Below are 15,855 nucleotides of genomic sequence, written 5' to 3' on the forward strand. Positions count from 1 at the left end.
CTTGGAGCCATTTCAAGTAATTGCTCTATTATACGAATCCGGTTAACTACTTAGAGTCATCCGGATTAGTGTCAAAGTTCGCATCGACGTAACTCTTTACGACGAACTCCTTTTCACCTCCATAATCGAGAAAATTCCTTAGTCCACTAGATACTAAGGATAAGTTCGACCGCTGTCATGTGATCCATTCCCGGATCACTATTGTACCCCTTGACCAACTCATGGCAAGGCACACTTCATGTGCGGTACACAGCATAGCATACTGTAGAGCCTACGTCTAAAGCATAGGGGACGACCTTCGTCCTTTCTCTCTTCTGTCGTGGTCAAGCTTTGAGTCTTACTCAATCTCACACCTTATAACTCAGGTAAGAACTCCTTCTTTGACTGATCTATTTTGAACTCTTTCAAAATCATGTCAAGGTGTGTGTTCTTTGAAAGTATCATCGGGCGTCTTGATCTATCTCTATAGATCTTGATGCCCAATATGTAAGCAGCTTTTATCCAGGTCTTCCTTTGAAAAACTCCTTTCAAACAACCCTTTATGCTTTCCAGAAATTTTACATCATTTCGGATCAACAATATGTCATTCACATATACTTGTCAGAAATGTTGTAGCGCTCCCACTCACTTTATTGTAAATACAAGTTTCTAACAAACTTTGTATAAACCCAAAAACTTTGATCACTCCATCAAATCGTATATTCTGACTTCGAGATGCTTGCTCTAGTCCATGGAAGGATCGCTGGAGCTAGCATACCTATTAGCATCCTTAGGATCGACAAAACCTTTCTGATTGTATCACATACAACCTTTCCTTACGAAAACTGGTAAGGAAACTTGTTTTGACATCCATCTGCCAGATTTCATAAATGCAGCTCATGCTAACATGATTCCGACGGATTTAAGCATCGCTACGGATGAGAAAATCTCATCGTAGTCAACTCCTTGAACTTGTGGAAATACTCTTTGCCACAAGTCGAGCTTCATGGACGGTAACATTACCGTACACGTCCGTCTTCTTCTTAAAGATCCATTTATCTCGGATTTCATGGCTTCTAACCATTTGTCGGAATATGGGCCCACCATCGCTTCTCCATAGCTCGTAGGTTCAGTATTGTCCAACAACATGATATCCCAGACAGGATCACGTACCACTCTGAAGTAGCACGCATCCTCGTCGTCCTACGAGGTTTGGTAGTGACTTGATCCGAAGTTTCATGATCACTATCATAAGCTTCCACTTCAATTGGTGTAGGTGCCACAGGAACAACTTCCTGTGCCCTGCTACACACTAGTTGAAGTTATGGTTCAATAACCTTATCAAGTTTCCACCATCCTCCCACTCAATTCTTTCGAGAGAAACTTTTCCTCGAGAAAGGACTCGTTTCTAGAAGCAATTACTTTTGCTTCCAGATCTGAAATAGGAGGTTTACCCAACTGTTTTGGGTATTCTATGAAGATGCATTTATCCGCTTTGGGTTCGAGCTTATCAGTCTGAAACTTTTCACATAAGCATCGCAGCCCCAAACTTTTAAGAAACGACAACTTAGGTTTCTCTAAATGGTGTCGTCTCAACGGAATTGCGTGGTGCCCCTTTTAAAGTGAATGCGGTTGTCTCTAATGCCTAACCCATAAACGATAGTGGTAATTCGATAAGAGACATCATGGTATGCACCGTATCCAATAGGGTGCAGTTATGATGTTCGGACACACCATCACACTATGGTGTTCCAGGCGGTATCAATTGTGAAACACTTTCCACAATGTCTTAATTGTGTGCTAAACTCGTAACTCAGATATCTCTATGATCATATCATAGACATTTTATCCTCTTGTCACGACGATCTTCAACTTCACTCTGAAATTACTTGAACCTTTCAATAATTCAGACTTGTGTTTCATCAAGTAAATATTCTCAGCATCTACTCAAACCATATGTGAAGTAAGAACATAATGATATATATCCACTGCATGCCTCAGCACTCATTGGACTGCATACATCAAAATGTATTACTTCCAATAAGTTGCTCTCTTGTTTCATCTTACTAAAAACGAGGCCTTTCAGTCATCTTGCCCATGTGGTATGATTTGCATGTCTCAAGTGATTCAAAATCAAGTGAGTCCAAACGATCCATCTGCATGGAGTTTCTTCATGCATATATACCAATAGACATGGTTCGCATGTCTCAATCTTTTCAAAAACGACTGAGTCAAAAGATCCATCTACATGGAGCTTCTTCATGCGTTCTATACCAATATGACTCAAATGGCAGTGCCACAAGTATGTGGAACTATCATTACTATTTTATATCTTTTGGCACGAACATGTGTATCACTACGATCGAGATTCATTTTAGGTGCAAGACCATTGAAGGTATTATTCAAATAAACAGAGTAACCATTATTCTCTTTAAATGAATAACCGTATTGCGATAAACATAATCCAATCATGCTCAACGCAAACACCAAATCTCGATGGTAGAGGGAGCATGCGATGCTTGATCACATCAACCTTGGAACCACTTCCAACACATATCGTCATCTCACCTTTAGCTAGTCTCCGTTTATTCCGCAGCCTTTTTTTCCGTGTTACTAACACTTAGCAACCGAACCGGTATCTAATACCCTGGTGCTATTAGGAGTACTAGTATAGCACACATTCATATAATGTATATCCAATATACTTCTGTCGACCTTGCCTGCCTTCTCATCTACCAAGTATCTAGGGTAGTACTGCTTCAGTGACCGTTCCTCTCATTACAGAAGCACTTAGTCTCGGGTTTGGGTTCAACCTTGGGATTCTTCACTAGAGCAGCAAACGATTTGTTGTTTCATGAAGTGTCCCTTTTGCCCTTGCCCTTCTAGAAACTAGTGGTTTTACTAACCATCAACAATTGATGCTCCTTCTTGATTTCTACTTTCGCGGTGTCAAACATCGCGAATAGCTCAAGGATCATCATAACTATCCCTGATATGTTATAGTTCATCACGAAGCTCTACTAGCTTGGTGGCAGTGACTATGGAGAATCATCACTATCTCATCTGGGAGATTAACTCCCACTCGATTCAAGCGATTGTGGTACTCAGACAATCTGAGCACATGCTCAACGATTGAGCTTTTCTCCCTTAGTTTGCAGGCTTAAGAAACTTGTCAGAGGTCTCATACCTCTTGACGTGGGCACTAGTCTGAAATCCCAATTTCAGTCTTCGGAACATCTCATATGTTCTGCGACGTTTCAAAAACCGTCTTTGGTGCCACAATTCTAAACCGTTAGCATTACGCACTGAACTATCACGTAGTCATCAAAAACGTGTATGTCAGATGTTTCGCAACATCTACAGACGACTCTGAGGTTCAACACACCGAGCGGTGCATTAAGGACATAAGCCTTCTGTGCAGCAATGAGGACAATCCTCAGTTTACGGACCCAGTCCGCATAATTGCTACTACCAACTTTCAACTAAATTTTCTCTAGGAACATATCTTAAACAGTAGAACTAAAGCGTATGACATAATTTGCAAAGACCTTTTGACTACGTTCATGATAATGAAGTTCATCTGATTATTGAACTCCCACTCAGATAGACATCCCTCTAGTCATCTAAGTGATACATGATCCGAGTCAAACTAGGCCGTGTCCGATCATCACGTGAGACGGACTAGTCATCATCGGTGAACATCTCCATGTTGATCGTATCTGCTATACGACTCATGTTCGACCTTTCGGTCTCTTGTGTTCCGAGGCCATGTCTGTACATGCTAGGCTCGTCAAGTCAACCTAAGTGTTTCGCATGTGTTCCGAGGCCATGTCTGTACATGCTAGGCTCGTCAACACCCGTTGTATTCGAACGTTAGAATCTATCACACCCGATCATCACGTGGTGCTTCGAAACAACGAACCTTCGCAACGGTGCACAGTTAGGGGGAACACGTCTCTTGAAATTTTTAGTGAGGGATCATCTTATTTATGCTACCGTCGTTCTAAGCAAATAAGATGTAAACATGATAAACATCACATGCAATCAAATAGTGACATGATATGGACAATATCATTTTGCTCCTTTGATCTCCAACTTCGGGGCACCATGATCATCTTTGTCACCGGCATGACACCATGATCTCCATCATTGTGTCTTCATGAAGTTGTCACGCCAACGATTACTTCTACTTCTATGGCGAACGCGCTTAGCAATAAAGTAAAGTAATTTACATGGCGTTATTCAATGACACGCAGGTCATACAAAAAATAAAGACAATTCCTATGGCTCCTGCCGGTTGTCATACTCATCGACATGCAAGTCGTGATTCCTATTACAAGAATATGATCAATCTCATACATCACATATATCATTCATCACATCTTCTGGCCATATCACATCACATAGCACATGCTGCAAAAACAAGTTAGACGTCCTCTAATTGTTGTTGCAAGTTTTTACGTGGCTTGTATAGGTTTCTAGCAAGAACGTTTCTTACCTACGTAAAACCACAACGTGATATGCCAATTTCTATTTACCCTTCATAAGGACCCTTTTCATCGAATCCGTTCCGACTAAAGTGGGAGAGACAGACACCCGCTAGCCACCTTATGCATCTAGTGCATGTTAGTCGGTGGAACCTGTCTCACGTAAGCGTACGTGTAAGGTCGGTCCGGGCCGCTTCATCCCACAATGCCGCCGAAACAAGATAAGACTAGTAGCGGCAAGAAGAATTGACAACATCGACGCCCACAACTACTTTGTGTTCTACTCGTGCATAGAAACTACGCATAGACCTAGCTCATGATGCCACTTTAGGGGAACGTAGCAGAAATTCAAAATTTTCTACGCATCACCAAGATCAATCTATGGAGTAATCTAGCAACGAGGGGAAGGGGAGTGAATCTACATACCCTTGTAGATCGCGAGCGGAAGCGTTCAAGAGAACAGGGTTGATGGAGTCGTACTCGTCGTGATCCAAATCACCGATGATCCTAGTGCCGAACGGACGGCACCTCCGCGTTCAACACACGTATGGAGCAGCGACGTCTCCTCCTTCTTGATCCAGCAAGGGGGGAGGAGAGGTTGATGGAGATCCAGCAGCACGACGGCGTGGTGCTGGAAGTAGCGGGATTCCAACAGGGCTTCGCCAAGCGCTACGGGAGGAGGGAGGTGTGTCACGGGAGGGAGAGGGAGGCGCCAGGGCTTGTGTATTGCTGCCCTCCCTCCCCCCCCCCCCACTATATATAGGGCCAAGGGTGAGGGGGGCGCAGCCTTGGCCCTTCCTCCAAGGAAGGGTGCGGCCAGGGAGGAGTCCTTCCTCCCCAAGGCACCTCGGAGGTGCCTTCCCCCTTTAGGACTCTCCATTTATCTTATCTCTTGGCGCATGGGCCTCTTGGGGCTGATTCCCTTGGCCCATATGGGCCAAGGCGCACCCCCTACAGCCCATGTGGCCCCCCGGGGCTGGTGGACCCCCTTGGTGGACCCCCGGACCCCTTTCGGCACTCCCGGTACAATACCGATAAAGTGCGAAACTTTTCCGGCGACCAAAATAAGACTTCCCATATATAAATCTTTACCTCCGGACCATTTCGGATCTCCTCGTGACGTCCAGGATCTCATCCGGGACTCCGAACAACTTTCGGGTTACCGCATACTAATATCTCTACAACCCTAGCGTCACCGAACCTTAAGTGTGTAGACCCTACGGGTTCGGGAGACACGCAGACATGACCGAGACGACTCTCCGGTCAATAACCAACAGCGGGATCTGGATACCCATGTTGGCTCCCACATTCTCCTCGATGATCTCATCGGATGAACCACGATGTTGAGGATTCAATCAATCCCGTATACAATTCCCTTTGTCTATCGGTATGTTACTTGCCCGAGATTCGATCGTCGGTATCCCGATACCTTGTTCAATCTCGTTACCGGCAAGTCTCTTTACTCGTTCCGTAACTCACATCATCCCGTGATCAACTCCTTGGTCACATTGTGCACATTATGATGATGTCCTACCGAGTGGGCCCAGGGATACCTCTCCGTTTACACGGAGTGACAAATCCCAGTCTCGATTCGTGCCAACCCAACAGACACTTTCGGAGATACCTGTAGTGCACCTTTATAGCCACCCAGTTACGTTGTGACGTTTGGTACACCCAAAGCATTCCTACGGTATCCGGGAGTTGCACAATCTCATGGTCTAAGGAAATGATACTTGACATTAGAAAAGCTCTGAGCAAACGAACTACACGATCTTGTGCTAGGCTTAGGATTGGGTCTTGTCCATCACATCATTCTCCTAATGATGTGATCCCGTTATCAACGACATCCAATGTCCATGGTCAGGAAACTGTAACCATCTATTGATCAACGAGCTAGTCAACTAGAGGCTTACTAGGGACATGGTGTTGTCTATGTATCCACACATGTATCTGAGTTTCCTATCAATACAATTCTAGCATGGATAATAAACGATTATCGTGAACAAGGAAATATAATAATAACCAATTTATTATTGCCTCTAGGGCATATTTCCAACAAGTTCATCATCACATTAAAACCAAAGTACATACATAGTTCTCATCTAACAACATATAGCTCTCCAGAGCATCTAATTAATTAAACCATACATTGAAACTATGTAAAACATTTCAATGCGAAAACAAATGCGATCATAATCGCAACCAAGGTAACAATTGATCCAACGGCATAATGATACCAAGCCTTGGTATGAATGGCATATTTTCTAATATTTCTAATCTTCAAGCGCATTGCATCCATCTTGATCTTGTGATCATCGACGACATCCGCAACATGCAACTCCAATATCATCTTCTCCTCCTCAATTTTTTTCTTCAAGTAATTGTTTTCTTCTTCAACTAAATTTAACCTCTCGACAATAGGGTCGGTTGGAATTTCCGGTTCAACCACCTCCTAGATAAATAAAATCTGTGTCACCTTGGTCGGCATATTTGTCATAAACAATAAATGAACCAAATAGTTATAAAAAGATAATATATACCACATCCGAATCATAGACAGGACGAGGGCCGACGGGGGCGGATACCAAAACCATCGCACTATGTAATAAGAAGGAATAATAAAAATAACAAAATTAGACACGTATCTATCTAAAGTAAGAATTTTTTCTTTCAGAAAGAAGATAAGAACAAGAGGCTCACCACGGTGGTGCTGGCGACGAGATCGGCGCGGGCGATCGACGGCGGTGAAGACGGGGACGGGACGTGACGGACCGCTAAACCTAGACAAATCTCGGGGAAAATGGAGCTCGGAGGTCGAGTTTCGAGAGGAGAAAGATTAACTAGTGTGGCTCAGACATTTCATCGAACACCTCATGTGCATAGGAGGTGAGCTAGAGCACCCAAATGCCCTCCCCTCGCCGGCCAGAAAAAACAGAGCACTGTGGAGTGCTCTGCTGTGGCGATGGGGTATATATAGGCAACTCATTGGTCCCGGTTTGTGGCACCAACCGGGACTAAAGGGGGGCATTGGTCCCGGTTGGTGCCACGAACCGGTACGCATGCCCCCCTTTAGTCACGGTTGGTGGCACCAACCGGGACCAAAGGCCTTGTGCTGCCCCGCGTCAAAAGTTTAGTCCCACCTCGCTAGTTGAGAGAGCTCGAGAGTGGTTTATAAGCGCTGCTGCGCCCACCCTCTCGAGCTCCTCTCAACTGCAGGCTTTCGGGCCTAACCGTTCTCTTTGCCTGTGGGGCCTACTGGGCCTTCTGCGGGCCTGAATCCTGGCCCATGGATGGGTTTCAAGTCGTATTCAGGCCGTGGTGGCCCAGTAGGTGGCATAATTTTTTCCCTGTTTTTTGTTTTCTCTTTTGCTTTATTTATTTTGTTTTGTTTCTACTTACAACAAAAAACTTATTTATTTTATTCCATTTTGTTTCTAATTACTTATGTATTTTACTTTATTTATTTTATTTTTATTTATTTTACTGCTGCTATTTTTATTTATTTTATTAAGGTTTATTTATTTTATTTACTATAGTTTATTTTATTTTATTTTATTAATGTTTATTTATTTTTATTTATTTTATTAAGGTTTATTTATTTTATTTACTATAAAAAATGAACATAGATGCGCCTATAGAGAAAATTCAACCTAAATTCATAATAAATTTCTATAAAATTCAAAGAAATTTTACTCTGAATTTAGGTCAAATTCCCTGTATAAGGGCATCTATTTTCACTTTGAGAGGAGCTCAACAAGGCAGAGAGAGACGGGCTTATAAACCGGTGTGAGCGCCCTTCGGTTGGCGAGGTGGGACTAAATTCTAACCGCAACTAGGACCAACCCTTTAGTCCCGATTTGTGGTATGAACCGGGACTAAAGGGTGAGCCTCTGTCCCGGTTCAAGCCACCAACCGGAACCAATGATGGTGGGCCAGGAGCAAGGCCCATTGGTCCCGGTTTGTCCCACCAACCGGGACCAAAAGGGCCGGACGAACCGGGACCAATGCCCCCACGAGGGCCGGCAGGCCCCTGGCCGCACGAACCGGGACCAATGCTCACATTAGTCCCGGTTCGTGACTGAACCGGGACTAATGTAAATATTGCCCTGTGACCAAAGCCCAGTTTTCTACTAGTGTCTGTTCACGCACTTCTTATTGTTTTTCAGAATGAAATACGTGTTCTCTCATTTTTCATAATTTTTCTATTTCTATGGTATTCCTGTATCCTATGAATCAAAGGATACCGTAACTAAATCCATAGAAGAAACTACTAGTGAGGATTTCAATTCAAATCATCTAAGCATCCTAGAAAATTCTCAAAGATGGGAGAGAGCCTATCCGATCAAGCAACACGTAGGAATTCCAGAGAATTCTCATATCCTACCCGGTACGATTCGTCCGTCCCTGTCCCTTTCGTTCCTTCTTCAAGGGGTTTACGTGTGCAGACACGGCGCGCCTCCAGGCCTTTCCAGGCGCGCGCCATCGCAGAGGCAACGGGCTTATAATTAAGCTCTCTCGCCAGGCCAACTCCGGGGAGGCATCGCCGCCGGACGAGCTGTTTTCTCTCATGCACTCGCTCAGGTTGTCTACTAGTGGCAGCAGCACGGTACTCGGCCGGTTCGCCGCCGCGAGGTTGGCGGCCGCAGCTCGTGGAGGGAGGAGCGTCTCGGCCGCTCCGGGCATGGAGCACCCGCGCGACGACATGCACAACACCAAAGAGTATATACTTGGTTGATCACGTACAGGTAATTTTCCCTTGCAAATTGCATGCCGTTTTATTGGGTTGGTTGGTCGGTGTAGGGACGAGACGAGCCACCCGTTCGGGGTGGCCTACTCCACGAGGTCGGACGAGGAAGGCTTCGGCGGGGTGTACGCGAGGGACGACGACCGGCCGGCGTCCAGCCGTCCAACTGCCGAGGCGCATCCGAGCCATCCTCCTCCTCCTGGTACTTTTTGTTTGTTTCTTATATGGAGTTATTAACTGTGTTTTGCCTAATAATAACTGATCGAGTTGTGTTTTTTCTTCAGACCATGACACCTCGCAGGTGAAGGAGGAGAAGGCGGGCAGTCTCAAGGACGACAAGCACGCCACCTAGCTTGCTAGCTAGATAGTGCGTACTGTACGTGTTAGCTTCATGGCAGTAGCTAGTCTTGAGTTTGCCATCAGGTGGCTCGAACTGCTCTGCTTCTGAGGTTTGCAGCGACCGATGTAAAGCCATGTTTTAAGGAGTTTATCTGTGTGTTGTAATAATCATGTAAAATACCAAGGCATGCTTCTGTACCTTACTAGCTAGGTGCACCTAGCATGAGCTGTAAATCTAAGAGATGGTTTATAAAGTGATAGTGATCTGTGGGCGTGGGAGGTAGAGTTCTTCTTTGGGCAGGTTTACTAAGTCGGCTGTAGTGAAGTCTTACGTAACGGACTCGAGTCTCCTTGTAAAATAAGAGGATGTTATCCGAATGTCCTATCGTGAGCTCAAGCTCACATGATCTAAAATGAACAATAAAATATATTCCCTCAATTCGGAATTACTTGTCTCGAAAATGAATGTATGTAGAACTAAAATACGTCTAGATACATCCATTTCCGCGACAAGTAACTCCGAACGGAGGAAGTAAGTAATAGTAAAAAAAGCTTAAAACATGCATGTAGACATTATTTTCGCATGTGTGTGTTTTCCGGCCACGTGTCATCAGACGGTCAGCCATCACTCTCCTTGAATAATTGACAAAGCAAAATCTGATAAAATAAAGGAACAACATAAAGAAAGATAGGGAGAAAAAGGTAAAGGGCGTGTGTCAGCTGCTCTTCTCAATGGGCCATCACAGTACTTATACTAGACGATGCCCACGCGTGGCTGCGGGAATCTTGCTGAAGAAATGCGCAAATAGTTGCTACAAGAACATCAAAAACTAATGAGAAGATAAATATAATCTGAAGCATATAGAAAAATTGATTTGCAATTGAAAATGTTGTTTCTAACAAAATTATGAAGGGCCAAATATGTGTATAGTGCTCCTTTTCTTCCTATCTCAAAGTTACTTTTCCTAATCCAGAGATGTAGTTGACTTCCTCCTATCAAAGCCATTGATCAGTAGCTGAGTAGTACCATATGAATTACGAGTACATATTTTAGATGCTTGCTTAGAGAAGGTCCATTTTTAGAAGAAGAAAAACAGGTAGCATTCCTTGATAGATTGTTTTTACGTTTTGGATATTATAATGTTGTAACTAATTTGAAGCACACACGTGGAGTTTACGCACAGAACCTTGTTGTAGTAGACAGTCGGAAAGTCGTCGTGCTAAAGCCCAAAAGACCAGCGCGCCAGAGCAGCAACCATCGCCGGTGAATAGAGTTGTAGATCCGAAAGATCAAACTTGTAACCACATGAACGAAGACGAACACAAACTGGATCCACCTAAAACCAACACCTTGCTAATCAAAGAGGCCCTTAGTGGGATTTCTTCCCATATCTTGCGTACTACTCCTACATCAGTTGTAACTTACTTAGATTAGCCACAATGGGTAGTAACATAGAGTAGTAACATGCCCATGTTACTACTCAGGGCCGGCCCTGGGGAGGGGCAGTGAGGGCGACCGCCCCAGGCCCCAAAATCCAGGGTGCCCTCCCAGAAGGTTACGTACGCAGATGTCGGGTAGGCCTCGTCCAGGTTTCCTTTTTTCTAGTTGCAACTGGCCTGCACTCGGCCTTCATATATAGTTGTATGTTAAAGAAAAAACATTTGGCTTTGCCCAAGAAGTAAATACGTAGAGCGTCTGATGCATCGGCGTAATGCACGCCTCGACGAGGATCTTCATCACATACGCACCCAACACACGCCGCCATTGCTCCTCGCGCCCAGATCGCGACAGAGGAACTATGGAAGCTTTGCTCGAGGAGAGGCCCAGATTGCAAGAGACTAGTAGTTGGGGTGCCACCGGGTGGCGCCGCCTGAGACGAAGCTGGGCGGTGTCAGGTGGGAGACGCCCCTTCCACTCTTCTATTTGCACAAGGACATGCCCGCCTTTTATTTACGTATATGTTCACACATGCACATGAAACTGATCAGGACATTCCTAAAACCAATCAGATGCAAGCAGAATGATTTGGTAACTTATTTCTCCTAGTAATTGTAAGCTGCTACAACATCTCCAACACTGAAAGAGGAAACTCTCAGCAGGAAGACGATTCATCCAGAGGTAACATACATCAACATGGAAAGCAAGAACACTAGCACTCATTGAAGCTTGATCAGAAATGCAAGCTTCTTTGGTTTCCTTTTATACATATACAGAAACCTTCATTCTTCTAACCGGCTAGATATGGAGCTGATTAATTAGATCGATATGAGTACCTACAAACATAGGAACAAGTAAATAGTTATGTTGATTTTGCAATGAAATAGAAGATTAGAACCAATCAACTTGAAGTAGCATTCCCCCACTTGTTCATTAGAATCATTCATCTTGTTGGATGCAGCACAAGAAGCGACGAATTAGGTAGTAAAATTCCCCCATTTGCAGGCTCTTCATGAGGATGCCACCCTCGTTCACCAGGAGGGTCCTGCCAGAAGAGTGGACCGGAATCCCATCACGCCCGAATGTGCCTGCCACGCAGAATGCGCTAAAAAAATTAATTTACAGAAATTGAAATCCATTACGGCCACTGCACATGCATAAAAAAGATTAGGATAAGAAGCAAAGACAATAGCATCATAGATACTGATAGGTGCATATAAATACAGAGACGGTGTTTATAACCTAGATGAGGCAGTGTTTATAACCTAGATGAGGCAGTGTTTATAACCTAGATGATTGACCTGCCGATAAGCGGAAACATAAAGTTGAATATCATGCTCAGAGAATGTGTATAAAAAGTTTAACTTCAAGATGAAAAACACAATAGCATGGACTTTCATACTTCAGCGTGTAATTTTTTGCAGAATAACTGCTATAATGCTTTTACAAAAATAGAGCTTACCTAAAAGAAAAAAATCCTGCTCAGAGGCTGAGGTAGGGATTCCTTCAGGCCACATTGGTATGACTACATAAACTGAAAATCGTTCGCCAGCTCTAATCTTGGTTGCAATTTTGAGGGCCAAGTCCTTTGGTATTAGATTATCCGCACCTGCAGCATCCCAAGGGATCAAAAATCCAGTTTGTGTAAATCATGTGATAACATTGAACATCAATGTTCAATTTACACAACAGTACTGTCAGCAACAAAGGCATGAATGAAACAGAAACATTGTGCCCTACCTATCAAAAGTAGAAAGAGCAAAATAAACCCATGTTCTCCCTACAATGTGGCCTATCAAATAAACAAACGAAGAGAAAAATAAATCCATGCTCTCCCTGCATTCCGTAGTGCGTGTTTTGCTCTATTTTACCAGCTTAAGAATATGCAGGCAAATGTGGAAGTGAAGCTATGCCTAACAATAATTATTCCAAGTTAAAACCAGCAATAGACTCCTTACCATAGTTAAAAAAGCGTTGTTAGGCGCTTGCCTAGGTGTGCTTAAACGCTGGGCATTGGCACGCTGGCATAATGCCGCATTGGCCCTAGGTGCTCAAAAAGGCGACCAGTAAGAAATCAGCCTTCTCCGTCAATCTCCCTGGCAAGGATTTGACCTCCCTGATAAGGATTTGACCACTCGGACGAGAAATCGATCGATTCCGTCAAGGGGTTGAGATTCTCCAGCGTGAAATCGAGCTTTGCTGGCTTGTTGCCATGGGTGCAGCAAGGAAGAGGAAGAGGGAGAGAGGCAGTGCGAGGAGGATCCCTATTAATTTTGTCGACTGTGCACACACGGCAGGTTTTAATAAGAGAAGAATAGGATAGACGGGCCAGTGCTTTAATGGGCTAGGTCAGTCCATCTTACTTATTTCTTCACACCGGGTATCATGGAATTGCCGTCGACATCTCGATGCGAGATTGATAGTGATGGAGGCACCTACAGGAAGAACACATCAGGATTACACATTAGAAGGAACATGTACATAACAGAGAGAAGTTCTGGTTGATAAATAGAGGTAAATAGTGAGACCATTTTTGAACAATTTGTTGCTTTATGAAGTCCAAATAATCAATTCACTACTGTTATTGGTAAGTAAAGATGTTCATTTACGCCTAAAATGTAAAGATATTCGTGTTCAAATATTCCACTTAGTTGTTGCAAAATAGCTTTCATTTAGGGATACTTCCGGAAAAAATTGCACGTATGCCTAGACAAAAACATTATCTTACTACAATAACATTGCTATCAAGTAATGATGATTGTAGCGGAAAACATATCAGATGAACTTGTTGAAAACCTTTAGCTCAGCCACCTAAAACCATGTTGTATTGAGTGAGTTATAATGAGTCATAAACAATACTACTAAATATGCACATAACTGGGAGACATATGAGGAATTATTGCAAAGGCTCGTCAACAGCTTACATGCAAAAGCGATATATCTGACATAACTGAATTTTGGGTTGGGAAGCATTTGAATTTCAGTATAGTTTTGTCCTTGCAAAACCAAATACCTCTAATTTCTCAACAATTCATATGATTGATAAGAATGAGAAAACAAAGTGGCTCCCATATGACAGTCTCATCAACTGCATATCCAATTTTGTGAAGTAAAAATACATGTGCTATTTTTTCCAAACAAATGTCGTCTTTGCATACAGGGGTGTTACTGTGTATAAGTAGATGCAGGATAACAGCCAAGCTGACAAACATGAATTAACATGTATGATGGGATTGGATTGAGTGAGCGAAAATAAAATGGATCACAAGAAATCAAATGTTTAAGCTTAAAAAACATAGTTTCTATAGCTGTCCTCTGCAGCCTGATTGGAATAGAAAACATAAGAGAGTTAGCTTTAAGTCAATAAATGTCCTTAGCTGCAAGACCTGCTAAGAATAAATCATGGCATTCAAGCTTCCACATAATATGTGCTTATAGATTCAAACAACTCACCACTGTCATCATTGCCACAGTCCCCAATGCAATATTAATTCTCAGGTAAGAAAGTTCCCATTACTTCCATATCTTCTGAAGAATACGCGTATTCCATATCTTCTGAAGAGTATGTGTACATTTGACCAAAATGAATTATGAAGTACACTCACACGAGCACAAGCACTCTATTGATGCCATGTACAGCTGTAGGCACCGATATGTATCAGATTTACATATGGTGGTAACATGCAGAGTCTAGTTATAATTTCATTTCTTTAAGTATTTGGATTATGCTAATACAGTGGTACATGCAGATTCTAAATTACAAGATCCGCAGAGAGTAGGTGTAGGAACACTCGAAACAAATAGTAATGGGCGTAAAACAAGGACTACACTATGTATATTCATGCATGCATTGATGGAAAACAACTGATGACATGGTACGACCCACGTGAGCATCAGATTGATCCAGAATTCTAGATCAACATTAACACATACATGGACGGATCTAGAAGAAATTGTGAAGTATCCCTACTTACCCTTGTTGGATTGATTGATTTGGAATGAACAGAACTGATTGTACACTAGATGAATAGTACAATCACTAGTAGAAAACAGGGCTTTCGTTCGGGCCTGGCCAGCCCATTAGTCCCGGTTCTGCACGAACCGGGACCCATGAGGTGCATTAGTCCCTGTTCGTGAGCCCAGGGGGCCGGCCGGGCCACGTGGGCCACTGGTCCCGGTTCGTCTGGACCTTTTGGTCCCGGTTTCACGCACGAACCGGGACCAATGCGACTCACCCCTGGACCATGACCATTAGTCCCGGTTTGTGCCACAAACCGGGACTAAAGGGTTGGCCCTCGTTGCGGTCAGAGTTTAGTCCCACCTCGCCAACCGAAGGGCGCTCACACCGGTTTATAAGCCCGTCCCTCTCTGCCTTGTTGAGCTCCTCTCAAAATGAAAATAGATGCCCTTATACAGGGAATTTGACCTAAATTCAGAGTGAATTCTCTAAAATTCATAGAAATTTATTATGAATTTAGGTTGAATTCTCTCTATAGGCGCATCTATGCTCATTTTTTATGTTGGGGTTGGCGATCTTTACAGACTTTTTGTGTGTTGAATATGCACCATTCAAAATAGTCTCTGCTTTGAATGGTTCATTTTGAACACACAAAAAGTCTGGAGTTCAAATAAGTTCAAGAAAATGAAATCCCTTTGTAACATATGAGTTTTCGTCCGAAACCCTAATACTTCGAAAGAGATTGTCCATTTTGTTCACGAAGTGCATCCACCTTTTGTCGGGACCCTCTCAACTCTTTAGCACATGCTATGTGGGTGAAATGATGATACCATGCCAACTTTCAACCTTTTCAGAGTTCATTTAAAATGTTTTTCAATTTTAGGGTCTTATAGCTCAAAATAATTAGTAA

At 43.3% G+C, this 15,855-nt stretch overlaps 1 protein-coding gene and 1 long non-coding RNA gene across 2 annotated transcripts; one reads left to right on the top strand and one right to left on the bottom strand.

The window, feature by feature from the left end:
• Positions 1-8,904: 8,904 nt before the first annotated feature.
• On the top strand, positions 8,905-9,992 carry LOC123141096 (uncharacterized). The gene is made up of 3 exons (XM_044560327.1): positions 8,905-9,185; positions 9,267-9,412; positions 9,495-9,992. Exons 1-3 carry the CDS (start codon positions 9,034-9,036, stop codon positions 9,560-9,562), a joined length of 366 nt encoding a protein of 121 aa, XP_044416262.1. The 5' UTR covers positions 8,905-9,033; the 3' UTR covers positions 9,563-9,992.
• Positions 9,993-11,686: 1,694 nt separating this feature from the next.
• On the bottom strand, positions 11,687-13,256 carry LOC123141097 (uncharacterized). The gene is made up of 4 exons (XR_006470163.1): positions 12,946-13,256; positions 12,450-12,596; positions 11,914-12,075; positions 11,687-11,823 (listed from the first exon to the last, which is right to left on the bottom strand). It is a non-coding gene; the product is annotated as an uncharacterized lncRNA (long non-coding RNA).
• Between the last annotated feature and the right edge of the window lie 2,599 nt (positions 13,257-15,855).

The sequence above is a fragment of the Triticum aestivum genome, chromosome 6D (assembly GCF_018294505.1).
Source record: "Triticum aestivum cultivar Chinese Spring chromosome 6D, IWGSC CS RefSeq v2.1, whole genome shotgun sequence".
NCBI lineage: Eukaryota > Viridiplantae > Streptophyta > Magnoliopsida > Poales > Poaceae > Triticum > Triticum aestivum.

Excerpts from the sequence above, each read along its gene's own strand:
- LOC123141096 (XM_044560327.1), top strand. The coding sequence starts at position 9,034 with ATGCACTCGCTCAGGTTGTCTACTAGTGGCAGCAGCACGGTACTCGGC. Across the intron at positions 9,186-9,266 it reads GACATGCACAACACCAAAGA|GGACGAGACGAGCCACCCGT; the intron begins GTATATACTTGG and ends TGGTCGGTGTAG. Across the intron at positions 9,413-9,494 it reads GAGCCATCCTCCTCCTCCTG|ACCATGACACCTCGCAGGTG; the intron begins GTACTTTTTGTT and ends TTTTTTCTTCAG.